The sequence below is a fragment of the Clarias gariepinus genome, chromosome 20, assembly GCF_024256425.1.
Source record: "Clarias gariepinus isolate MV-2021 ecotype Netherlands chromosome 20, CGAR_prim_01v2, whole genome shotgun sequence".
In the NCBI taxonomy this organism is placed as follows: Eukaryota; Metazoa; Chordata; class Actinopteri; order Siluriformes; family Clariidae; genus Clarias; species Clarias gariepinus.
Window position 1 is genome coordinate 27,860,909 of NC_071119.1, and position 27,323 is coordinate 27,888,231.

The 27,323-nt window shown below is 40.1% G+C and overlaps 2 protein-coding genes across 3 annotated transcripts; both read left to right on the forward strand.

The window, feature by feature from the left end:
• The first annotated feature begins 996 nt into the window (after window positions 1–996).
• On the forward strand, window positions 997–9,940 carry LOC128508518 (CD48 antigen-like). Of its 2 annotated transcripts, none has more exons than XM_053479853.1 (8): window positions 997–1,106; window positions 1,758–2,093; window positions 2,498–2,794; window positions 3,348–3,461; window positions 3,552–3,616; window positions 3,758–3,814; window positions 7,515–7,639; window positions 8,988–9,940. In XM_053479853.1, the coding sequence occupies exons 1-7, from the start codon at window positions 1,049–1,051 to the stop codon at window positions 7,551–7,553; spliced, it is 966 nt and encodes a 321-aa protein (XP_053335828.1). In that variant the 5' UTR covers window positions 997–1,048; the 3' UTR covers window positions 7,554–7,639; window positions 8,988–9,940. The 2 variants fall into 2 exon arrangements, with proteins under 2 accessions (XP_053335828.1, XP_053335829.1); XM_053479854.1 differs by having other exon boundaries at window positions 3,351–3,461; window positions 8,988–9,939.
• Window positions 9,941–14,103: 4,163 nt separating this feature from the next.
• Window positions 14,104–23,420, forward strand: patl1 (PAT1 homolog 1, processing body mRNA decay factor). The gene is made up of 18 exons (XM_053479418.1): window positions 14,104–14,237; window positions 15,649–15,754; window positions 15,879–16,282; window positions 16,368–16,448; window positions 16,532–16,726; window positions 17,106–17,207; window positions 17,455–17,541; window positions 20,019–20,245; window positions 20,334–20,478; window positions 20,554–20,671; window positions 20,785–20,882; window positions 20,966–21,025; window positions 21,470–21,615; window positions 21,701–21,860; window positions 22,386–22,511; window positions 22,600–22,691; window positions 22,791–22,940; window positions 23,119–23,420. The coding sequence occupies exons 1-18, from the start codon at window positions 14,223–14,225 to the stop codon at window positions 23,138–23,140; spliced, it is 2,334 nt and encodes a 777-aa protein (XP_053335393.1). The 5' UTR covers window positions 14,104–14,222; the 3' UTR covers window positions 23,141–23,420.
• The last annotated feature ends 3,903 nt before the right edge of the window (window positions 23,421–27,323 follow it).

The window sequence follows — 27,323 nt, forward strand, 5'->3', positions numbered from 1 at the left end:
TTGGGGTTTCTTAGACAGCATTACATCAGCTACAGCTAATCCAAAACTCTGCTGCTCGACTTGCGTAAAAGAGAACATATCTCTTCAGTTCTGGCTACTCTTCATTGGCTCCCGGTACAGTACCGAATTAATTTTAAAATTCTCTTGGTCACATTTAAATGTTTACATGGCCTTGCCCCGCCCTCCCTCTCGGATCTGCTTAAGCCCTACGCCCCACCCCGGTCTCTCAGATCATCAGATAAACTTTTGCTGATGGTACCCAAGACGAAATGCAAGCTTAGTGGTGATCGGGCGTTCTCTTTGGCGGCACCCAAATTGTGGAATGACCTACCATTGACCATTCGTGAGGCCACATCACTGAGGGTGTTTAAATCCAATCTTAAAACTCACATGTTTTCTCTGGCGTTTAAACCAACATGAGATGTTAATTTTACATATTGTTTTAATTAGATATGTGTGATGTGATTTTAATTATGTTCCTTTTTAAAAGATTATTTTATAAAATTTTATTTATTTTTTATTATTTATATATATTAGATTACTATATTATTTTATTATTTATGTGAAGCACTTTGGGGCATTCTTGTTGTTAAAGTGCTATACAAATAAAGATGAGTTGAGTTAATAGGGAGGAGATCACAGTGCTCATACCCTCCCTCGAGCCCGAGGAAAGCGTGCTCTTTCCCCACTCAAAACAGAAAGTATGGAGACACATGGAGGCAAACATCTCCTCTCAAACTCTGTCATAATTGGTGAGTCATCTAACACTTTCTTTTTTTTTTTTTTTTTGATAACTGCTTTTGCGCACCCACACACAAACACAATGCAGTTCTTGAAGACAAAAAGACCTGAGGATGGTTCCGGTTTAGTCCTATTTATAACCTGCAGGTGCACCTCCTCACATGACGTCACCTGACCGAGGTTATATACTGTAAGCCTAAGTTTGGCATGTTTGATGCTTCACAACCGGTTGAACGGAAGGGACGTTCCCCTAGCGTTTTGTGTTAAATGTAGCTTTTAAAAGGGAACGCTGACTATGGATTAGGAAATGATGAAGATTTTACCAGGAAACAGGATTCTTTGGACTTTTCTTCTCCTGCTGTGCTGTAAGTTTACACCTTTCCTTTACAACAGAAGAAACTGGAAGTGTAAATATAAAGAGTTTATAAACGAGAAACTCAGGTTTAATACTTGGTGTGTTGGATGTAGTGAGTTTTGCTCAGTGTTGAGCTGAACAGTGATACAGCAGTTTAGAGCTGTGTGTTAATAAGTCCTCTAAAGATCACGCTACACACACTCTATTCCTCCATAAACACACACACACACACTTCTTTTGTTTCCTTTGTATTACACTCTCTCAGAAATAAACACTAAACTCTACTTTTCCTGTCACTGTTTCCTCTCTACAGAACATCACTTATTCCTGTAGTTTATATCTCTTGTCGTTCTATGAGCTTCACAATAAACATGACTTTAAGAGCACAGGGACATTGTCATGCTAGAGCAGGTTTGGCTCTCAGTGAAGGGAAACTGTAAAGCTACAGCACACAGAGACATTCTACACCCACTGGTGGTAAAGGTTTGGAGAAGAACCAGATACGGGTGTAAGGGTCAGGGGTACACATACTTTTGGCCATTCAGTGTGTCAGAGTCATTGAACTTTAATAATCTTGGAGTTAACAGCATTAATATTCATCACAGTATAGTTTCTATGTGATGTTTGTTGGTGAAATAATGAATCTGAATCTGTGGTGCAGGTTTACTGTGTGCAGCTGGAGACGAGACGGTCACACTGCAGGAAGTGGAAGGAACCACTATAACTCTCCATACTGGGATAACTGGGATTCAAAGTGGTGCTCAGATTCTGTGGTTTTATGGACCTAAGAAAGCAGAGGAGAAGATATTAAACAGTCAGGTGTTTAAAGGAGAAACTGTTACAGAAATCCATGAGAAATTTAAAAAGCGACTGCAGCTGGACAGAATCAGTGGAGCTTTAACCATCAGGAACATCAGCAGGAATCATTCTGGAGTTTATTTAATACACGTTATTAATGGAGGTCTCTCATCTAGGACTTTCAGTGTCAGTGTTTATGGTGAGTAAAAGTCTGAGTGAAATTTGTTATTTAACTTTAATCAATAAGGTATTATTGGAGGTTTATTATTAAATTTTAAACCACAGTGCTGTAAACACCTGAATGTGTGTTTGGTCTGAAGGTGTTGATTAATTCTCTATAACAGCAGCTCTGACAGTAGTGTAACTACACATCACAGGTTTATAATAATGCACTCCTGGTGTGTCTGTTTTGTGGATATTAAATATATAATAACTATAAATATTTGAATGACTTTTTATATTTATTGCTGTGGTGTTAGAGGAATAAACATGAAGATGTTCTAACAGTAATTTTGTTATTTTTAACTATTTCGTGGCTTCATCTGTCTTCTAAAGCTGTTGTTTCTAATCTGTTATATTTTTATATTTGTTTCTGTATTTTAGCTCCAGTATCAACTCCAGTAATAAGAAATCAAAGAGAAAATCAAACTGTTTCCCCCACAGAGGTGTGTTTCCCCCTGTGCAGTGTGGAGAATGGAGAAGATGTGACGTTATCCTGGTACAGAGGGACTGAGAGACTCAATATCACCAATAACACAGATCTCAGTGTTAACCTCAGTCTCACACTGCAAATACACAACCAGGACATTAACACTAACACTTACACCTGTGTGTCTGCAAACCCTGTCAGCAATAAAACAACTTCTCTCAGCATCACACAGCTCTGTGATCATCACCCAGGTACGGCAGAGTCTTTAACACACACAGTGGAGTATTAGTTCAGTGCAGTGTCATAGTACAGGGTTCATTAATATTATATATGAGAATCTCTGAGGGGTTTCAGTGTGTGTTTTATGTAAAGCTGAACAAAATGAGATTATACTCATATCATTATTTGTATTTATGGCAGAATATTCTTTTCTGAAATCATGTGATGTATTTAAACAACAATTTGAAACTGATTGCAGGTAAGTTATAAATCAGCTAAATCTGTAAAAGTGTAAAATATTACAAATGAAATTTCAAATTCTATTCCGTTTCGGATGTGAAAAAGCTTATAAAACTAAAAAGTAAAAGAAAAATCCTTAAAACTACAGTTTAATTATAGGCTATATTTTAAATCTAAAGGAATAAATAATTAGCACTGAAGCTTTTTCACATTCAAAACAGAATTTTATCAGGAATTGTATGAACGTCTGGAAGTATAGTGTGATGTTTTTATTATACAGGTCTTAGTAAAAAAAATATATATATATTAGTTTTTTTACATTCATAAATCTATTTCTATTTTCAGCAGAATCTAAACGCTCCCGTATCCTGCTTCCTGTCCTGATACCTGCTGGAGTTCTTGTGCTGTTATCAGTGTTAGTATTTCTGTGTGTTTGGAGAAAAAAGGAAAAGGACGAAGGTAATAAAAACATCTCTCTAATTCTGTGTTTTGTAAACTCTGTCTATTTATATTTAGTAAAACTAATGAGATTTTTTTTGGTATTTTTAGTTTCTGATAAATCTGAGGATCTGACTTACTCTGATGTGAAACTCAGTCCAGAGAGAGTTAAAGCGGTAAGTGTTTAAATAAAACTTGTGTAAATGATCACGATGTAAATGCATTAGAGGTTTTGGTATAAACCTCACATTTGTTCCACGGGAGTGATAAAGTCTCACCCTGATTCAGATACTGAAATATACTGTTGTGTCTTACAGGAAGAAAACTGGAGTGTGACGTGTGTTGAAGAGAACGGCTCAGTGGTGTACTCAGAGGTGAAGAGAACCTAATAACTCCACACATCACTGGATCATTTTAACTGTACTCTTAATTGACAACAAGACTGAAACACCATTAGGCCAACGAGGAAGCCTACAGAAGTGGAGACAGAATCCTGTATTAACAGGCCCAGAACTCACTAAGGAGATCAGAGTCACTAAGACTCCGTCCACACAAAGCCGGTGCGTTTTTTTTTTCGTGAACACGGCGTCGTCTCAAGAAATATCTGTGTACACACGAAACTACTGAAAACGGTGTAGTATATATGCCAGACCAGTATGGGGCGCTGTAATTCTGCCATAGAGATACACTATACACGGAGATGAAGACTTTGAGCATGCTCATAACCTTGCGCGCTGTATACGAACCAAGATGGTGTTGTCCATTTTCGCTTGTTGCTCATAACAGTTGCATAGAAGCAATAGATTTTGCTGTAATAAAGCTAGTAGGCTTTGTAGCAACACGAACACAATCATGTAGTCCGCCATTATTGTTGTTGCTGTTACGTGTGACTCAGCCGACACGTGATGTGATGACATCATCGTTTCACAAAATATACTGATTGGCCATACACATGAAGACGCAAGCGTGTCGTTTTCAGATTTATCCACTTTGGGACCCGGTTTCAAAAAATAGCGGTTTCAGTCTCCTAAAACGTCAGATCCGTGTGGACGAAACGCCAATATGATAAAAAAATGTATACGTATACAGCGAAACACGTCTCCGTGTGGACAGGCCCTAAAAGATGCTAAACTTCATCTAATGATCCTGCATCAGTGTAAAGAGGCGTGCAAGACATCACAAACTACAGGAGACCATCTGTCACCCGTCTTCAACACCCAAGCTGTACTGACAATCTGTGAAGAAGATGTAAAACGGCTCTTCCAGAAACAGATCAGGAAAGCAAATGGCAAAGATAGTGTCTCCCCTCCTGTCTTAAAGCATGTGCTGACCAACTGGCTCTGGTCTTTACCGGATTTTGCATGTTGGCTACATTTTGGAAATCCTTTTCTTCAAACTCCTACAGCTCACAGTACATCCTGCCATGTGTCAGTGGATCACCAGCAAACCCTGTAGGGGTTAGGGTGTGTCCTCGGGGATTAGTGTTTCCTGTTTGCAACTGTTTACCATATAATTTTGACCATCAGCTTTAAAGTTAAATAATCTAATGATAAACAGTGAGCTCATCAACATCGCTTTAGTTTTTTATGCCTATTATTATTCTTATAAAGTATTTTTCAGCTGCCTCTGTGTCATGAACTGGTGGTGTTGGGCTGTGGGATAGTGTTGAGAAATAAATGCAGAGGGTAGTTGTCTTTACTAGTGGAGCATGTTTCAAACAAAACAATAATCAAATACTAACTCACAGACTAGTGACTAAACATACAAGACTAAAACAAAATACTAACCAGAAGACTGAATTAACTAAGCATATTAAACAGATGGGGAGACTAAACAGACTATGCATGTTAGTACGTAATCAGGTTAGTTGCTAAAGCTAATCCTCCTGGAGGCAAATCCTCCTAGGGGCTAACCCCATAAGGGGCTAACCATGCTAGTGGCTAAGTATACTCCAGGAGACACACAGACCTCAAGACAAACTGACACATAACTAATCAAAACATATATAAACTTAATCACCCAGACTAGAAAAAACGCTAACACATACTTAATCACAACAGGTATAAACTTCACAGCTCCACAAAACAAATGCCCACTTAACATAACCAACGCTCGACCCAGTTTCCCCAGAACAAAGAACTATTTATAAAGAAACCAATGAGCTACCTCGGTTCAGGTGCGCTCCCTCATCACCTGACCGAGGTGCCTTCTGGGAAACTGAGTCTACTAACAAAACTACACAAACCAAGACTCCAGGCACACTGTGCCCTCTAGTGGTGAACCCTCCCACTGAGTGTTCACGCTTTTTAAATTATAGTCTTATTGTTCAGAACAGAGACAGAGCACTATTTTAGCATGTGTGTTAAGCATATTATATACATAATTTTATAATAAATATATATTTTATGTATTGTATATACGCTTATACTAAGTACTTCTATATTTATCCTCACATTATATTTATCTAAGTTCGAAGATTGGTTTTATTTATTTATAATAGAGTAATCTGAGCTCAGGATTGAGCCTGGTATTATAGCTCACTGCTGTAGCCCTGTGCTGCTCTCCACACTCCATCTGACCTGGACACTTACAGAGGTAAAGCACGCTGATCTCTGGTTCACGTAAGGGACTGCCCCTAGAGGGCACTGTGGCTATGTTTGTTTTTTGTTTGTAGTTTTGTTAGAAGACCCAGTTTCCCAGAAGGCACCTCAGGTCAGGTGATGACGAAGTTCACCTGAGCCGAGGTGGCTCATTAGAGACGTTATAAAAAGCAGTTAGTTCTGGGAAACTGGGTCGAGCATTAATATTGTCTAGTGGGCTTTTTGTTTTGTTTGAATTCAGTTTTGTGTTGAACTGGCTCTGAGGGCATGTCTTTTGTGTTAAATGTGATTAAGTGTATCTTTGGTTTTGCTTCTGTTCGTGAGTATTAAGTATGTGACTAGTGTCATTTTGTTTTAAGTCACTCCTATTTGTTTTGTCCATGTGTCTTTAGTGTCTTTCCCCTTTCTCTAGTGTAGAATGCACACACTGTGGAAAAACATAAAAAAAGCAGATAAAAACGCCCAGGATTTGGAAAGACATGCAAAAAGTGTGGTAATTTCACTTTGCAGTAAAATGTAAGACAGACCGTGAACAAAAAAGATAGAAACCAGTACATACTGTCACACAATGTGGGAGCAGTGAGAAATATGAAGAAATCCTTTGTGTTAAAGATGCGGGGAAAAGAGAACACAACACACAGTGACAAGGTGGATGACACACAACTCTTTGCTGGCATGCCTCTGGATATGAATGTAATAAAATTCCAAATAGACTGTGGGGCAACATGTAATGTGATTCCAATTAATCTCCTCAACCCTGATGCAAGACACAAAGACACTATTGGTAATGTACAATAAACCAAACTGAAGCCACCGGGTAAATGCAAACTTAAGTTACGAAATCCCAGAAACAAAAAACTATACCAATTAGAGTTGCAATTGGTGGACAAACGTATACAGCACCGCTATTAGGCAAAAAAGCCAGAGAGGCCATGAAACTCATAAAGATACAGAATAAATATATTATGGCCATAGATAGCATTGTTACCACAGAGAAGCCCATGATGGGAAAATGGACAATGGAACAAATCAAAGCAGAGTATGCTGATGTGTTCACTGGTGATGGATGCCTTTAGGGGGAATACAAAATCGAAGTTGACGACACTGTAAAGGCAGTGCAGCTACCAAAAAGACATGTTCTAGTCGCTATGATGAAGCCGCTCAAAGAGGAACTGCAGGATCTACAACGTAGAGGTATTACCATGCCGGTAGAATGCAGCACTTATTGGATCAGCGGGATGGTTGTCAAACAGAAACAAAATGGCAAGCTAGGGGTATGCATTGATCCGAGGCCACTGAACAAAGCACTTAAACGGAACCACTTCCCACTGTCAACAATTGAAGACATACTGCCGGACCTGTCCAAAGCCGAAGTTTTCACTGTTTGTGATGTTAAAAATGGCTTCTGGCATGTCAATCTAGAAGAGGAGTCTAGTGATCTCACAACGTTTTCTACTATATTTGGCCTCTACAGATGGTTAAGGATGCCGATGGGAATAAGTCTGACTCCTGAAGTTTTTCAGCGCAAACTGACACAAGCCTTGGAGGATCTGCCTGGCCTGTATATCATTGCAGACGATGTGCTAATAACAGGGCAAGGTAAGCCACAAGAAGCAGCTGAGCACGACCATGATAAAAAGTTAAGAAGGTTTTTGAGCCGTTGCAGGGAAAAAAACATTAAACTAAACCTAGACAAACTAAAACTTGGCCAAACAGAAGCAGCATATATAGAACACCTTCTAACAACAAATGGACTTAGAATTGACCCAGAAAAATCGTGCCATTAAACAGATGCCTGAACCAACTGATGTAAAGCCAGTTCAAAGACTACTGGGTATGGTAAATAAAAGTAAATAAAAAGTTTTGCCCCCACCTCTCGAACCAGTGCCAGGTGTTGAGGCAATTGACACACAAAGACAGTGGGTGGAACTGGACAACTCAATATGAGGAAGCATTTCAGAAACTGAAAGAAACTATTTCTAATTCACCAATGCTGAAATATTACAACCCTGATGAGGAATTGACTGTACAGTGCCTCAGACACAGGCTTGGGTGCAGTACTCCTACAGAGTGGTAAGCCAGTCGCATTTGCAAGTAAAGCACTCACACAGGGATAGCTTAGTGGTTAAGGCATTGGACTATGGTTCAGAAGATCCCAGGTTCAAACCCCACAACCACCAAGTTGCCACTGTTGGGCCCTTGAGCGCGGCCCTTAACCCTCAACTGCTCAAATGTGTAATGAGATAAAAATGTAAGTCGCTCTGGATAAGAGCGTCTGCCAAATGTAAATGTCTTCCTCATAGATTTTATATTAACTTGTTTAATCTTCCATGCCGCTCCTTTTGTGTCTCCTCTCGCAACTGTACTTAGGGTGCTAACGCTCCAACACTCACCTTCTCATTCTCTTTTTGTCTCTGTCTCTCTCTCTCTCTTCCCCCACTCCGCCTAACTCAAGAATAACTACAGGATTTACAGGTCTTCTCCAAAAGTATTGGAACAGCAAGGTCTATTTTATTGTTTTAGTCATAAACGGAAGACATTTATTTACATCAAAAATTTAGCTTTATATGGAAGTGCAACAGTGACAAAATTTCTAAAAAAAAAAAAAAAAAAAAAAAGCATGTCGAATTGCATGAACTGAACAAAAAATGTATATGCTTTTTTTTTTATTGAATATGCTAATATACAAACACATCATAGGTCTGAATGTCTGAATCCTGTGTATCACCTGTACACCACCAGGAAGCCCAGAGGGCTGTGTGTGGGGGAAAAGCAAGCAAGCATTATTAACACTTTATTACACATGCAGTTTATTGTTAATTACTGCAAACAGTAGTGTGAGTTTGTGTTTAGACGTATAGCACTGACATTTGAATGTAAAAGAATATAATATATATGACATTCCAGAAAACCTCTGATACAGTATGTTTTTTTTTATTTTTTTTAGGTCACTTACCTTCGACGTTCGATGGTTTCTTACCTCTAACACTGTGGCTACGTCACATAGAAAAATAGTGGTGTAAAGTGTGTACCCAAGCAATAAAATGAAATTATTAAAATTAAAAGTGATTTCAGTCGGTAAAGGGCAAGGGTGCAAACATAAACTAGATGATCCTGTTCTTTGATTCCTCAGACGTCACTGCATCAAGAATCGTCATTTCTCTATAGGTAATATAACCACCTGGGCTCACGATTACTTGGGCAAACTTGAGTTAAGCACTACAATATATACTCTACATCCATAAATTCTGCTTTAAAAAATGGTATTGTGCCAAAAGGCAGCCTTTTGTTAACAGTGTCCAGAAGGACCGTTAACTGCTCTGGGCTCTGGGGCATCTGGAATGGACGGGATGGATGTGTGCTGTGGTCAGACGAATCCGAATTTCACATCTGTTTTGGAAGGAATTGACACTGTGTGCTTTAGACCAGAGATGAAAAGGACCTTCCAGACTTGGAAAAAGTAACTTAAACATCTTTGATGGCAGCATTAATTATGAAAAGTACATCTTTTAACAAGAAAATAAAAAAACCTCATACTGCACGCATTACCCAGGCAAGGCTGCAGAAGAAAAGAGATTTATTTAAGAGTAATCTGATGTGTAATTACTTTTCTATTTACAGAGTTTACAATGGAATACTGTCTGAAGTGAAGATGATCTGAATGTCATACTATTGTAACTGGAGCAGGATTCTTTGAAGACGGGTTGGCGCTGCCCCAATGGGTTTGGAGAACATCACCTCAAGCAATTTTTGATCTAACCGGACTCTGTTCGGAACGCCATAAACATACTGATGAAATTTCTTCAGAGCGAAAACCAGAGCAGTAGCTTTTAGCTGCAGATAGGGCTTATGATGCATATAATTGAAATAGGTATCAGCACCCCACTATGTAACTGGATACTTGACTTTCTTACAGAAAGACCACAGACAGTTAAAGTTGGCAAAAACTCCTTAGAGACCATCATCATGAACACCAGGGTCCCCCAGGGATGTGTGCTAAGCCCTCTGCTGTTCACGCTGATGACACATGACTGTTGTGCTAGATACAATTCAAACCATATCATAAAGTTCGCAGATGACACAACAGTGGTGGGCCTCATCAGTGACGACTACCAATCAGACTACAGTGAGGAGGTACATCAACTCATCAACTGGTGCGACAGAAACAACCTACAACTTAATGTCAGTAAAACAAAAGAAATAAATGTGGACTTTAGGAAGAACCACAAGCCGCATACCCCTCTCACTGTAAATTGCAGTGTTGTGGAGTCTGTGAAAAGCACCAAGTTTCTAGGGGTGCACATAACAGATGATCTGACATGGAACACCAACACCACCTCTATAGTTAAGAATGCACAGCAACGCCTCCACTTCCTCTGAAGAATGAGAAAAGCTGACCTTCCACCTCCGGCACTCACCACCTTCTACAGATGCGCTATTGAAAGCATCCTCACCAGCAGCCTCTCAGTCTGGTACGGGAACTGCACTACTGCTAACCAGAAGGCCCTGCAGAGAGTGGTAAGGACAGCCAAGAAGATCACCAGATCAGCCCAACCAGCCATTAAAGATTTATATTCGTCCCGCTGTAGCAAGAGGGCCATCAACATCATCAGAAATCCCACCCACCCAGCTCATGACATGTTTTTTACCATCCGGTAAGCGCTACCGCATCATGCGCTGCAAGACCACCAGACTAAGCAACAGCTTTTTTCCTCAAGCTATCAGACTTATTAACTCACTCAAAAGATAACATGGACATGTTTACATTTAACATAACAAAAACAGCACAAACATAAATACGCACAATATAATCATATATCTCCATGCTGCTAGTTGCATTTGCACTTCACATCACGTATATTCATTGTGTATGTATTGCGACAGGCAGTATGTTATACCTAGCAGACGCTGAAGTGCTTTTCTGTTAGTGGGGGGAAGCTGTAATATTACTGATACATTTTCACTCCATCTGATGTAATGACATGGCCTAGGTACTGTAAGTCAGGTAGTCTCCGCTAGATGGCAGTAGGTGAGAGGATTTTAACATAGACTTCTTCTGTAGACTAGACGGACCGGATTCACTGCACCCCTGTAAGATCCCGACGCCATATTGAAGAGATCTAATGCCGCATCGCGTCAATAACAGTGAATTAATTTTATAGTATTATATCAATGTTCTATTTAAGATTGATAAAAAAATACATTTTGGTGACTTATTTTAATCTTTTTTATCCTCCTGAATGTCTATTATTCTTATTTCTGTACGCCTATGTACTCTATATTTAGCCTTTCATGTCGTCTGGTGAATTAGTTTGTCACGGATTGAGATCTCTTCAATATGGCGTCGGGATCGCTAACTAAAGGGCATCGAGTCCGGCCGGTCTAGTCTACAGAATATATCTATGGTAAAATCCTCCCATTTACTGCCGGCTAGCGGAGATTACCTGTTACTGCAAGCTTTATTTACTCTTGCTGTTAACAAGCATTATGGATTTAACTATTTAATAAAATATGTATTTAAAAAAACATTTAAAAAAGCATTTATTAATGTTACATTATATTAATCACATTAATTTTTTTTATTATTATGCTTCCCGTGATTTGTGATCCCCTGCAAAAATTGCGAGTTAACACCTTTATTGTAGCATTATTCTTAAGTTCTGAAATTAATTCCTCTCTTTCTGTAAGAATTGAGCATTAACTTTAAATTAAATACATAAAATAGTTCATTTTAATTTATTTAACAGAGAGAAATGCACACACACTTGTTTACAACATGTTATATTTATGGCTCAGATGTTATTTTACAGAGTTTATATTTTGATTAAGAATATAGCAAAAATTATTTAACACTGATATCTAATAATTTATAATCTACATCATATAAAAAGTGTGTGTGTGTGTGTGTGTGTGTGTGTGTGTGTGTGTGTGTGTGTGTGATGAACTTGTTGTTCATCATTAAAAATACCTAAGTTCATGCTCTTACTGTGTGTTAAATAAAATCGAAATTTTCATCTACTTAAGACAACGCTTGTCTACGAAACTAATTACAAGAATAAATCTCAGAACAAACATTTTTGTAACACAAAAAAACACGTACATAATAATTTTTAATACATTCAATAAGTGATTTTCTTTCTGTGTTTTTAAACAAATAGGTCTGCATGTTTACAGAGAGAATAAATAAAGCTTGCAATAACAGATTGTCTTCGCTAGGCGGCAGTAGGAGGGAAGATTTTACCATAGATATCTTCTGTAGACTTTTTAAAATTGTTATCAAAACACAAAAAAATGACACAAGTACAATATGAAAAGTATGAAAGTAGAAGATTCAGGTATATTTGAAGATTGAATTGTACAAATAACAATCCACAGTTAAATAGAAGTTATATACAATATAAGCAAACTTAACAAAAATATTCAAATAAATAATAACAGTAGACAGAGTAAACCAACAAATAAACAGACAAATAAATAACTAAAAAACGGGAGAAGGGGGGTAGAGTGAACAGTTTTATTGTAGCATTAAATATTTCTGATATTAACTCTCAAATTTTTGTAAAATTGCCCCTTTTAGATGAATGTTAACTCCAAAGCAGACAAATATTGTCTATTTTAATTTGTTTAATACAGAAAAAGAACAAAGTTTGTTTTCCTGCTGTGTAATAAATGTAATAAAATAAAATAACTATTGCTTATCTTAATGCTTATCTGTAATGTGATTGTCTTACAAGAATTGCAGAATGAAGTTCAGAACTTTTTCGCAATTCTTGTAAGACAATCACACACACACACACACACACACACACACACACACACACACACACACACACACACACACTACAGGCAGTTTTGGAACACCAGACTAATCTGCATGGTTTTGGACTCTGGGAGGAAACGGAGTGTCCAAGCACCAAGCACAGGGAGAACATGTGAACTCCACACACACAGGGGGGCCGGACCCTGGACGTGACAGTGCTAACCACTACGCCACTTATCCACCACTTACTGTTCATTGTTTTTTTTAATCTTTCAGCTCTCCCGTCGAGGGGGTTTGCACACAACATTTTTATGCCGGATGCTCTTCCTGACACATCCCTCCCATTTTATCTGGGCTTGAAAACGAAACTGCATCCAGTGGGATGGGAATCAAACCCATCTTGGGCCTTCCGCTTGGCAGGTGAGACACCTACTACTGAGGCACGAGTTCCTCCCACACCAGATACTGTACATAATACAGTCAAGAACTGAAAAGATGAACAATATCACCTCCTTTTCATCTGTGACTTTATTTCTCCTGAAAGAACCTAACACACACACTATTAGTGTTGATTTACCGCGATGTGCAGTGTCAGTGTTGGAAGTGTGTGTGTGCACCACCTCGCTGTAGACAGTGTTCATATTGTTCACGCAGATTATCAACCCCAATTTCCGTAACGAAGGTCACTGCAGACTCCTTCAGGAGGAGATGATTTGCTGGCGTACGGTTCTTGGTGGATCTTCACTCTCCTTTAACATTCTCCGCAAGTAGGCATCAGATGGTGTAAGATTGGGGGAATGTGACGGGTACAGGATGCCACCTTTTCTAAACTTGGTCCCTGTTCAAGACCGCTTCCATATGAGCTAAAAATACTCAACCATGAATACTTCTTCCTCCATCAGGGGACTCATTTCCAACAACTGCACAACACAACTTCATTATCACTACTGGGAACAAGTGTGTCTGGAGCTTTGGCCCATCGACAAACACACAAGGGTACAAGATTTTAATGTTATATTTTGCTGAAGACTGAAACCTTATTTAACTACAGGATTCACGGTCTTATTCAAAAGTATTGGAACAGCAAGGACATTCCTCGACTCATATCTAAAAAAAAAAAAAAAAAGTACACACTGTTAATATAAAACAAAGTTTATTGTTTGTGTTTGTGTGTTTAGACTTCTTGACAGAGTTTAAACAGTGACTAAACTCTCCGTTTGTTTGTTTTTTACGTCGCCGACCTATGACGTCGTTCCGTCCCTTACCTCTGACGTCGTGCCTACGTCACATATGAAAATGGCGGCGTAAAGCGCGCGCCCGAGCGGAGGCAGTGTTCGCGCGTGCACGTGAGGGCTGCCTGTGAGCTGCGTAACATGCACAGGAGGGGAGCTCGCGCGCGCTAACCCCTCTGACTGACCATACATGTTCCGTTTTCAGGTAAAAGTCTTCACTCTGTCTTTAACATTATCTCTGTTTCCTGTTCCGTGTGACGAAACGCAGCGCTTTCAGCCGCGCCAGGTCGGTTTCGTCCCATTGTTTACGGCGCAGCCGGCTAAGCTAGCTAGCTGACTAGCCTTAGCCCTGGCAGAGGCCTGTTTTACGTTTCCCCACCCGTTTTATGGTCAATCTCCGTATTCCGTGTTGTGATTGGTTATCGGGATTTCCACGTGCACGCATGATGCCGCATGAGATTGGTGAGCTGGCCAATCACAGCGGAGGAGGCGGGAGTTGTGTAAATACGGGTGTGAGAAGGCCTAAGCTAGAAGCTAACACCGGTGTCAGTTTCCTCTGCAGTGTTTCTGATAAACTCTTATTAATCACAATAAATTGCACTTTATAACCTCTCTAATATAACCGTGTCCGAGTTTAGACCTGCAGGACGGACACTGATAGATAACCGGTCAGCTAGTTATCTAAACTAGTAACTAAGTTAGTACTCTTCACTCTGGAACTCATTTATAAATATATAATATCTAAATCTAGTTTATTTATTTATATATCACACACATGTAGAGTCTAAAGAAAGATTCAAACCCTGCTGAGAAAAAAAAAAACATTCTTATTCCGCTCTCACTGCAGCGCAAAAGTATGTGCCCCCCTTATTATTATTATTATTATTGTAAATCATTTGTGTGTTAATAAACACATCATTATATCAAAAACAACCTGTGTATTTTAGATCAGTACACAAACAAATCAGATTATAAGTTCACATTGTCTTTGGTGTCCACTTGTTTATTTAATTCAGATTTAAAGGCTGTGTGAGGATCAGTTGAGGTGAAATCTGAGTTAAGAGACAGAAGTGAATCTCAGATCAGTGACACACTGCGGGTGATTATTACACTCAGTGTGTGTGTGTGTGTAGTTTACCAGAGTCGCTCTAAGTTTAAGTTACAGGAGCCATACTTGTTTCGGTTTCGCTAAATTGATTTTTCATATTTGTAACCGTAACATGACTGATGTCGTTAATGTGATCCCGCCTCCTCTGTAGAAACACCCCGTACATAAGTATACACACACAGAATGATGCAGTTTTACTGAGTAACTGATGAATAGTGTCCATCGTACACCCAGCATGGCACTGTCCTTTGGCGTTGTTGTTTTACGTGTGTGTGTGTGTGTGTGTGTGTGTGTGTATGTGTGTGTGTGGATCAGGTGTCAGTAATAATGTCTAATGTTGAGCATCATGAAGTGCTGTCTGATTTAAAAGTTATATATAAGGTGGTGTTTGTGTGGGACAAAGTCGGCTCTTTTGGCCCAACAGTAGGACGGTGAGAACAGATCCTAGTGTGTGTGTCTGCTCCATCATAACCTGTGTTCCCCCTTTCCCCCGCCCCCCTTCCCCCAGTCTTTTGATGATGACTGCACCCTGGAGGAGGAGGAGGAGGGTCTGGTAGGGGAGGAAGAGGAGATCGACCAGTTTAACGATGACACGTTTGGAGCCGGAGCCATCGGTAACCCTGCAGCGCGCACACACACACATACACCGTCACCTGCTAAGGAAATCTACAATCACCAACAGATTTACACAACTGATTATTCACATCAGTCTTTGTCTCTCTGTCTCTCACCACACAGATGATGACTGGCAGGAGGAGCATGCGCGGCTGGCGGAGCTGGATGAAAGAGACGGGCTGCTGGGAGGAGGTGGTGAAGCGTCCTCCCTCCCCGTCGTCCCCCCTCCGTCCGAGAGCGTCCCTCTTCCCTCCTCTCTCCCCCCTCCTCCCGCCTCCTCCCTCTCACCGCTCGGCTCGGAGGACAGGACCGGGGGCGACCTGGCCGAGTCTCTGGCTCACCTCATCCTTGACGCCGATCCCGCCATCGCGGAGGTGGGCGCGGCCGAGCTGGACAGGTCCCGCCTCCCGCCTTCGGCTCTGCCCAGTCAGGGTTTGCCCCCGGGTTTAAGTGCCGTGTCTCGCTCGCTGCTAAGCTACCAGCAACAACAGCATCTCCTGCACAGAGGAACAGTTCCACTGCAGCAGGTGTGTATACACGCACACACACACACACACACATGTACACGTCTGAGTGAGATGATTGACACTGAGTGTATTTTCTCTCTAACAGGTGAACTCTCACAGTATTTGGGAGAACAACATGGGCTTCGGTCCTGTTAGTGTTACACATGGACTGGTCACACACATCGAGGTAAAACACACACACACACGGATCCGGAAGTTTATTGTCTTTTTTTTAAATCTTTAATTGAATTAAGACTGATTTGTCCACAGGAGTCTCCGCTGCTGTCCATGATGAAAGAGCTTCCGAAGCGGACTCCTCCAATCAGCCGGGAGGAGGGGCTGGATTTGTCTGAAAGAGTCCCGCCCCCACGAGCCTCCTCGCCCGTGATCGGGAGTCCACCCGTTAGAGCGATACCCATAGGAACTCCGCCCAAACAGCCTATGAGCCACGCCCTGAATCAGCAGGTACGCTCGGACTCGCCTCCATCCTGGAATCTCATTCAACTGGGGGGGTGGGGGGGGGAGAGAGAGAGACGTCTGGTCCAATCTGTCCATAAAAGAAAGACAGAAAAAACACAGACTTGGACTTCCACAAATTAGAAAAATTTCTTAATTTTTCAGTTTGTGATTTTTGAGATATTACACATCAGTTTCAGTTACAGTTCTGTGTCCAGGTTATGAAAAATAAGCTCCGCCCTTAAAGCGTAGTGTATCGACTTGGCCGATCATCGCACATGGCACACTGCTGCTTTAAGCTGCATCAACACTCAGTATGGTGTGTATTAGAGTTCATGAGGTAACTGTTGAGGTGTGTGTGTGTTCGTTCCTCTGTCTCTCTGCTCAGCTCCATCATCCCACTGCGGTCCATGTGAGGGCTCCAGTCCCACACCGTTACCCTCCTCCCTTCCCTGAGCGCCTCTCGCCCAACACCCTGCTCAACATCGCTGTAAGTCTCTCACACACACACACAAGACACATGTGATAATCAATCACTATTTCAGAAAGACCTGATGAAATTTATAATCTAATATAATAATCACTAATTGTTTCCTTCCTAAAAAGACCAACATTTTTATATTTTTCTAATTAATAGTTCAGTATTAAAGTATTAATCACATTGTTCTTTATTGTGTGTAATAATAATGAGACGTTCTGTAACTGTTTTTTTTTCCCATAATGCCCCTCTCTGGTAGAACTCTCCACTGTGTCGTCCTCCGTTCCCGGGCGGAGTCGCTCCTGTCCTGTCTCAGATACAGCGAGCGCAGCTGCTCAACTCTCAGGTAACACACACACACCATCACCCCCAAACCATCACCCCTCCCCCCCTCCTCCTCAGAGACACCATATATAACTATGGAAGTATATTAGTGCCAAAATTCTTCAAAGCAAAAAAGCAGGTTGAATTACATGAACTGAAAAAAAAACGTGTTGCAATAAAAATGTTTTTTTTCTGCATTGCAATTTAATCTGAATTGAAAAAAAATCCGTAGAGCATTTACAGTGTTCGAAATTTTTGCCACTGCAATTTATTGTGGTTGTATATTTCAAGTAAAAATGTAATTCAAGCATTTAAAATTCAATGTAAAAATATTCAAGTTACTAAAGTGCAGTTCAAAAATATTTTCAAGTGTTAAAAATACAATCTTCATTATTTTTCAATCTTACAAATTCAGGTTGCAGAAATTCAGGTTGCAGAAATTCAGGTTGCAAAAATTCAGGTTGCAAAAATTCAGGTAATAAAATTCAAGTCGCTAAAATTCAGGTCTTCACATCTGGGATATCACAGGAAGAGCAGTGGAGAGCCGATTGCTGCTGTTCGTGCCGCAGTGTACTTTAAAGTGTGCTTCCTGCTTCCTGTGCAGTCTACTTCTCAGAAACTACTTACCGATCGGAACGCAGCCCTCTTAACTAACAGGCCGGGTTGCCCGTTGCACTATAAACGGTTAAAATGACCCCTCTGCCGTAAACGCTATATTCAAAGCAAATTCCAGATATCCAGCAGCATTAAAGACAATAACACTAAGACAGGTTATAGACTGCACACTGTATATCTTACATACAGTGAGCACACACAGGGTAATGTGAGAACTGACCAGAGGTACTAGTGCAGTGATGGACAAAAACTACAAGATATATAAAAAGGATATAAATAAAAAAATATAAATGACAATAAAAAAGAGAAATGGGGTTAACTGCAGTGCAGCCATAAAAGTACAATTTTATATGTGACAAAGTCACAGTGCGACAGGTATTTATGAGGCGCCTTTGAAACAGGCAGTTGTTTTAATATTAATAGTAGCGAGTTTGTTACTGTTACGGCTGGCTCGTGAGTCGCAACATAAAACAGGCACAACACCACATTTTTGTGGGAGAAAACTATTTATTTACCCAAAATGAGAAAAGTTTACATAACAAAACTAGACGTCTAGTGGTGTAAAACAAAATTATACACGCGTGAGTATTTAATGGGAAAACTAAGAAAAGGGGGAGAAAACACACAAGCAAACACAAAACCTGCTCCCTGCACCAAAGAAAGAAAAAAAAACAGTTGTTATACATCGTGACCCTCCCAGAGGCTTAATCAGTGATTAATATCACCTGTTGCCCAGCCAGCGATTGCACTTCCAGCAGAGCCAGCAGAGGGGGCAATAAACAGGCGTAACAGTTACACATACAGTATACAAAAAATATTAAATCAAAATCACTCATGCACACACACATGAAACGCATGCATACACATATATGAAACAGTCACATACATATATACTACTAACTGCTCAAACAACTACATAAAGACTTATTACTTCATACTAAATATTAAACTGAAATGTTGTAATTGCGTTGCATAAAATAATTTGTGACCAAAAAATGTTTTTTTTATTTATTTTAATCAGACTGACATTAAACCGTACTATCCACACTTTACGTTTTTCTTAATTACAAGTTTTTTATGGTTACCTTTATTTATAAGCAATATAAATTTAACAAAGTGTAAACAGCATGTATGTTGTTTCGGCTGCTGAAAAAATTAATCCCCTCTTGTTACTGAATGTGACTGTAGTGTACATTACCGAGCGCAGGGACGGGAAACCCATCGCTCTCGCGAGTAAATGAAAGAGCGCTGGCTTTGCTTTGAATATAGTGTTTATGGCAGTGGGGTCATTTTAACACATTACACCGTTTATTGTGCAACTGGCAACCCGGCCTGTTAGTTAAGAGGGCTGCGTTCCGATCGGTAAGTAGTTTCTGAGAAGTAGACTGCACAGGAAGCAGGAAGCACACTTTAAAGTACACTGTGGCACGGACAGCAGCAATCGGCTCTCCGCTGCTCCTCCTGTGATATCCCGGATGTGAAGACATGAATTTTAGCGACTTGAATTTTATTACCTGAATTTTGTTTACCTGAATTTGTAAGATTGAAAAATAATGAAGATTGTATTTTTAACACTTGAAAATATTTTTGAACTGCAATTTAGTAACTTGAATATTTTTTCATTGAATTGTAAATGCTTGAATTACATTTTCACTTGAAATATACAACCACAATAAACTGCAGTGGCAAAAATTTCAAACATTGTAAATGCTCTACGGATTTTTTTCAATTCAGATTAAATTGCAATGCAGAAAAATTCAAACATTTATTGCAACACGTTTTTTCCAGTACATGTAATTCAACCTGCTATTTTGCTTTGAAGAATTTTGGCACTAATATACTTCCATATATAACCCTGTCTGTCTCCTCCTGTCCCCTGTCCAGGTGGGTCCGTTCCCCCGAGGTCCGGGTCCTGCTCCTTCCATCATGCCCGGTGCCGCAGGTTTCAGGCCCTTCTTCGGACAGCCGCCTCCTCGAGTCGGCCCTCACGGCCCCCACGGCCCGCATCCTAATCACGCCCCGCCCACTGGCCACGCCCCTATCCGCCACAACACCACTCACCTCCACCCACAGCACCGCAGGATGCTCACACAGAGGATGCAGAGCAGAGGGTGTGTGTGTGTGATAGTTGTGTGTTTATTTATATGACCGTGAGCAAGATGTTTATCTTTCTCTCTCTCTCTCTCTCTCTGTGCTCAGTGGTGGAGCGAGAGTGGGCGGAGACCGGAGGATCAGGGACCCCTACAGTAACCTGATGACCCCCAAGGAGAAGGACTGGGTGGCTCGTATACAGATGATGCAGCTGCAGAGCACTGATCCTTATCTGGACGACTACTACTACCAGGTACACACACACGCAATAATGTGGAGATCTCGTTGATCAAATCTGACCTTTAACCTTTATTGGGAATGTTTTTAGAATTATTATGAAAAGATGGAGAAGCGTCCGGAGCGAGACCGAGACAGTAGCAGGAAGGAGCACGCCACCAAACTCATCACTCCTCAGGTGGCCAAACTCGAGCACACCTACCGCCCAGGTAACACACACACACACACACAGATGTGATTATGCACTCAGGCCTTTAACCTCAGCACATACGGTTTATAATCTTATTTATAGCGAACAAAAAAAGTTTGTGTGTGTGTACAGTGCAATTTGCTGGGTCTCTGGGTAAACTCACCGTGTCCAGTGTGAACAATCCCAGGAAGATGATCGATGCCGTGGTGACGAGTCGCTCCGATGATGAAGTGAGAGCCAAAGTTCTGACCTCATCATGTGTGTGTTCAGTTTGTTTGTTTACTAAATGTAACGCGTTGTGTGATGTGTTTAGGAGAAGAGAGAGAAACAGGTGTGGAATAAGAGAAGACAGATCCTCTACACTGTGGAGAAGGTGAGCAGAACCTCAAAAAAAACAAAAAACCTAAAAACATCATTAAATGATCAAATGTGATCAGGCTTGTATCAGTTAAAACATGATTGTGTTCTACGTTGCCCCCTGGTGGAGGAATCAAGTTCCATCACCTTCAGGCTGGTTTCAAACCACACATGAAGGTTTAAATCTACACCGTCAGGTTTCATGTTATTAGTGATGTTCTGTACCTCAGGACACCTGTGTGTGTTTACGTTCTTCAGTATAGCATGATGTATAATATAGCATATATACAGTGTGAGTGTGAGCTCCTTAGACTTGTTGTGTTGGAGTATAAAATTAAATCATATTAAAGAATATTCAACAGCGGTAATGAAGGAGATTTTCATTTCAGCCTTTTGTTTCGAATCCTGCTGTCACCTTGAGTGTTACAAAATGTGTGTGTGTGTGTGTGTGTGTGTGTAGATGTACACGCTGCTGCTGGAGGTACAAGACTTCGAGAAGAAATTCCTCCAAACTCCAGAGGAGGAGAGAGAAGCTCTGCTGGAGCAGCACAAAACCAACACGCTGCAGCTCTACAACTCGCTGAGGGAGAAGGAGTGGGACGAGCGGTGAGGACACGAGACACACGGGACGAGACCAGTGTTTATACCAATATCAAACACGTTCTGTATTAATGTGTGTGTGTGTGTGTAGAGTGAGCGACGAGCAGTGTCTAATGATCATGTCGGTGCGTAAAGGGAAACGCCTCATCGCTAGGCTCCTCCCCTTTCTGTCTTCATCCCAAGCTGCTAATGTCGTCATGGGAATCGCCCGCAATCTTCCCGCTCTGGCCAAGAAGGACAAGCAGGACCAGGTAGCCACGCCCACTTTTAAGTGACATCGCCTCTGTGATCTCATCTGATCTGATTAATCAGTAAAACACACCAGTCACAGAGAGATTAAAACAATAAGCACGGGGTGAAAGAGCGCCTCCTATGTGTGACGTGTGGAAAATCTTTTAGTCATGCAGCTCAAAACACAGCATAAAATATATTGTACTGTACACATTCAGTAATTAATTAAATCATTAATAATAATAGTTTAACTTTATTAAAACATTTCTAGCAGCAAGTATTTTAAACAACCATTATTTATTATATATATTAATATAAATCTGTTGGATATCACTCCTGTCTCTTTATTCATAAATAAAGACACTAAACATCATGTTTAATTCTCGTCACCAACTAAACTGTAAGTGCGCCCTCTTGTGGTGTGATATTGATATTACCGGTATTAATCAGGTTCAAACAATAATCAGGTTACACCACTCTCACAATCTCTTCTACACACACACACACTTATGTTAATGCAGTGACTGTGTCGTGTGTGTGTGTAGGTGCTGTGCTGTTTAGTGGAGCCGGTTGCAGGTGTGATCCAGTCCATGTCGAGTTCGGCCCTCACTGATCTGCTGCAGGAGCTGCAGGGGGGCGACGGACACTTCCCCCGCGTGCTGCAGAATAAAGTAACTCACACACACACACACCAAGCTCTCTGTGTGTATATACCTCCAGTAGGGTGTTTGACCTCACCTCTCTGTGTGTGTGTTCCAGTTTGGTGTGACGCTGCTGTACCTGATCCTGAGTGAGGGAGAGAGGATGCAGAGCTCCGATCCACACTGTCAGCTCATGGACGATAATCGCTGGTGAGGTCACAGTCACATGATCACCAGCATCTTCTCACACACTCCTTCTCCTCCTCTGTTCTGTGTGTGTGTGTAACACGTTCTCTTGTGGTGTCTCAGGACGGAGCTGGTGTTCTCGGTGACCAGGGAGCTGTTACAGGTTCCCTCCTCCTCCCTCTCCCCTCCCCTCTTCACCCCCCCCAACCTCCTCTCGCTCTTCTCACGCTACGTCGACCGGCAGAGGCTCGAGCAGCTGCAGGAGAAACTACAGTGAGCTCTACAACACACACACACACACACACACACACACGTGTTTAAACATTTATAAACATGATGTCTGAACTGCTGTGATGCTGGTTACCATAGTTACCTTTTTTTTTTCCAGGACGCTGCATGTGTTCTAAAATGTGCCGATTTTATATATTTGTTTTTATTTAATTTATTTCAGGATCACTGCCTTGTCCAGGTAGAAGATACTTCACCCATCGAGTCGCTGTCCAATGTGTGTGTGTTTGTATGTGCAAGTGTGTGTGTGTGACATAATAATTAGGGCTTATTTTAATCCATCATAAAACTGTCATTTCTTTATTTTCCCAACTTTATTAGGTGTGTGTGTGTGTTTGTGAGGAAGAGGTTGCGTCCGATGAAGTCGAATATTCCTAAGGAGATGAATATTCTGCATTTTTAAATATGTTGTTAACACGATGCCTGTGATAAAACATGAAATTAAAAGTATTTCTATTGTATAAATGTGACTCTGTGTGTTTGTTCTCAACAAGTTCAGACGAGTTCGTCCGTTAGAGCTCGAGTCTTGTTCAGTAAACACACGATATACGCCATGACATCAACCGCTGTCAGGTGACTGATTACTGATCCTGAAGGACATCACACACAGCAGATGAACCATCAGGTCTCGAAGCTCCTCATGTGTGTATTGGATGTGTGAGAGATGACCGAGTGGGAGAAGCTGAGTGACCAGGCCTGAGATTATGACATCATCTGATCATGTGCTCACTGAAGGCTCTTACAGTCACACTAACGCTGAAGGTTTGACACCATGCTTAAGAGTAATAGCTCAGTGTTAATATGCTATAATTCGCCAAAACAACCGGTGAGGTTAAGGGGTAAATTTTTATTAAGCAAAGTGTTACTGCGTCTTTAACTTTTATGTCGTACTGTAACTGTGACCAAAACCCTGGAGCAGCGTCCATCTGTAACCGAGTTCTTTAGTGTTGACAACTTTTATTTAAATGTTTGTTTTATTTATTTTTTGTCCTGTCAGAAGGGAAAATGTCCCAGACATGTTCTGAGACTGTGATGATGATAATAAAAACAATAATTGGTATATGTCCTGCAGAAATGTTTTCTATGTACAAAGACTTGGGCATGGAAAAGCAAATGATCTGTAGAGAGTTTTAGAACTTTATATTTTATGAGATTGGAGATAGAAAAAAGAAAATAAGAAGGGTTGAGGGGGTGGACAGTGGCTCCTCTGGTGTCTATTTGTTTGTCAAATTAAAAAAGGAACTGTTCAATATGTTTAAAAAAATCTTTATAAGTATCCAATATGTTTCCATATGTATTCTTGTACTATGTTAATATGTATAAGCCCCTCTGGTGACCTAGGAAATTCTTCCCGAAAAGGAGAAAACTTCTTATTTTTCTTATTTTGTAAATTTCATATATATATATATATATATATATGTAATTTAAAGTATGTATCTTCTTACAAACATCTGCGCATGGACACAGAGAAGACTTGAATAGTGTTTAAAGAGTCTGCTTTTTATGAGATAGAACGACATTAGACAGGAGGAGCAACAGTGATTTTATTATATAATTTTTATTATTTTAAGATTATTATGACTTGTCTATTTTGTATTTGTTATGTGTAAAAAAAAAAAGTAGCTTATTAATGTGGCTATCAATATGTGAATAGACACACACACGTATGTACAAACACACAGGTGCATCTCAACAATGAAAGTTGATTTATTTCAGTAATTCAATTTAAAAGTTAAAACTCATATTAAATATATATATGTGTTAATTTTTTGTATTATATATTTATTAATTACAGACACAAATTCAGTGTCTCATAAAATGAGAATATTACTAAATTCAAAGAAATAAACACTTGAAATATATCAGTCTGTGTTACATAGATTCATTACACACAGACTAATATAGTTTAAGTATTTATTTTTTTTATTTTTGCAGCTAATGAAAATTGAGCCCCGAACAACATCTACTCCATAATTTCTGTGTTAAAAATTTCTTCTTTATATTGGTCTTAAGTAATATTCAAATTTTCTGAAAAAATACTGAACTTTGTGTTTTCATTTACTTGTACATAATAATCATCAAAATTAAAATAAATAAACCAATACAATATTTATCATATATATAATACAATATATCAGTGTGTGTGTAATGAATCTATATAATGTACGAGTTTAATCTTTTTTTATTTAATTACTGAAATAAATCAACTTTTCGATGGTATTCTAGTTTATGGAGATGCACCTGTATATATACTTTTTTGGCTCTGTTAGATTCTTTGGTGGCACAATTCATTCTAAATTTTTATTTTAAATTTAAATCTAAGACTTTCGGGCCTTTTACTGCCATCCTCCAACATAACTATCTTAAACCACTACGCATATATTTGGAAACTAACACTTTGCCGTAACAGGCGATTGTCAGCGTCAAACAGGCTGGTTTATAGGAGATCAAAGGTTTGGCCACATTCTAAACACAGGTTGACACACACAAGTTTACATGGATATTAAAGGAAAGTTTACACACCCTCATTGTAATTGTAATTAGTGTCTGCATAAATAGTCAATGAGTTTCTCAGTTCATGAGGTGATGAACAGACTTGGCCGGATACTGCACCAAGGAAAAGACAAAAGAAATGCCAATGGACCTGCATAATGAGGTAGTGGAACTTTAAAAAGATATTTCAACACTTGTTGAATTAGTCAGTACTGTTCAAACTTTGATAAAGCGGTGGAAAATAAGAGGTTCTGTTGATACTCCATGGTCAGGTAGACCAATTTATTTTTTTTTTTTTTTACTACTGCCAGAAAAATAGTTTGGGATGCAAAAAAAAAAAAACCCAAACAACTTCAAGAGAAATACAGGTTGCATTGGAAAAAAGTAGTGTTGATTCAAGGAGCACAATAAGGAGATACTTGATCACAAATGACCTGCATGGGCGAGTTGCCAGGAGGAAGCTGTTACCGCGCCCGTGCCACAAAAAGCCTGCTGGCAGTACGGCAGAAAGCACCTAAAGGACTAAATGTATGCAAACTTTTGAACAGAGATCATTTCCTCATTTTTTATTGTTATGTTTTGTTTGATTGTGCTGTAAGTCCTGTAAGAAATAAAATTAATTAGTTTTGCCTTCTCACTCATATTTTCTTTAAAAAAAGTTGTATACATCTTGTACATTTTCCCAAGGTACTTCAACTGTTCATATTTGAATACCAATCATTTTCCAAGGTGAGATTTCGCGTAACTGTTGGTGCCTTTATTGCGCTTTTATTAATGATCTTCTCAAAAATGAAAATAACGTGTTTTAAATCTCTTTAGTTGTTCTGGTCTGCCCTGAGCCCTGACCTCAACTTCAGTTAACACATTTGGAATAACCATTACTGCACACGTGACTGTACTTCCACATGTAAAGAGACACTTACAGTATATCACGGGCTAGATTAAGTCCATCTCTGTAGGACCTTGCAGGTAGTAAAACTCATTAAATGAAGACACGGAGAAACAAGAGAGGCCATCGTAGATATTTAATAAATTAAAACATGGTACAAAAGACCAAAAGAGAGAAAAGAAAAATCACACTCATATACATTCATCCACTTTTTTCTTCACCCTCCCCTTCTCTAAAATATATCCATAACTGGTAAACAACATGGGAGGCAGTGGACAGAAACACAGGGGCACACCCACCCACTGAAGTGGACTGTGGTGCTTGTCACTGGGATTCACGCAACTGATTTGCTCTTCTGCTGAGGAAGTAGTGGTCAATGTAAAGCCCCTCACTAAAATCTCTAAAGGCACTTCTTCCTGCAGGTGGACCCAAAACACTGCATAGTGATGGATCCTGTCGACATGGGTAGCTAACCCGTGCAAGCCCCACTGGGGTCTGTTCCCTCCTGCCAGCGGTCTCTCAAGGCCATCACTGTAGGTGTTTTCTTGGTTGTCAGCTTCCCTTTGACAGCAGTCAGTGGTTCGATCCAGATATCGCAGTTTGCTTAATAGGACTAGATGCTACGATTGCTGACACTTCAGCACAGCATTTGCTATGACTGGGGGTGGAGATATCTCCTTGGTGGGGTGACTTTGATGAGGCCACTAGTGATTAGTGTTGGATCGTTTATGAACAATGCGTTATTTTTAAACAAGTCTTTAACATGACTCAGAAGAAAGAGTAGTCATTGATTTTCTATTGGGCGCGCATGCAGAAAGCATCGCAAAACCTCCATAGGTTATATACAGAAAACAGAAATGAGTAGATATGAATTGTTTGTTCTTTTCTCACATGACTCAGTACACAGGTAACAGAACTAAACGGTTCTTCTCAATGAGTCTTAAAGTTCTTCTCAATGAGTCCTAGAAGATATGAGAGATGAGCTG

Excerpts from the sequence above, each read along its gene's own strand:
- LOC128508518 (XM_053479853.1), top strand. The coding sequence starts at position 1,049 with ATGATGAAGATTTTACCAGGAAACAGGATTCTTTGGACTTTTCTTCTC. Across the intron at positions 1,107-1,757 it reads TTTTCTTCTCCTGCTGTGCT|GTTTACTGTGTGCAGCTGGA; the intron begins GTAAGTTTACAC and ends TCTGTGGTGCAG. Across the intron at positions 2,094-2,497 it reads TTTCAGTGTCAGTGTTTATG|CTCCAGTATCAACTCCAGTA; the intron begins GTGAGTAAAAGT and ends TCTGTATTTTAG.
- patl1 (XM_053479418.1), top strand. Across the intron at positions 20,479-20,553 it reads TGGACGACTACTACTACCAG|AATTATTATGAAAAGATGGA; the intron begins GTACACACACAC and ends GAATGTTTTTAG. Across the intron at positions 22,941-23,118 it reads CAGCTGCAGGAGAAACTACA|GATCACTGCCTTGTCCAGGT; the intron begins GTGAGCTCTACA and ends AATTTATTTCAG.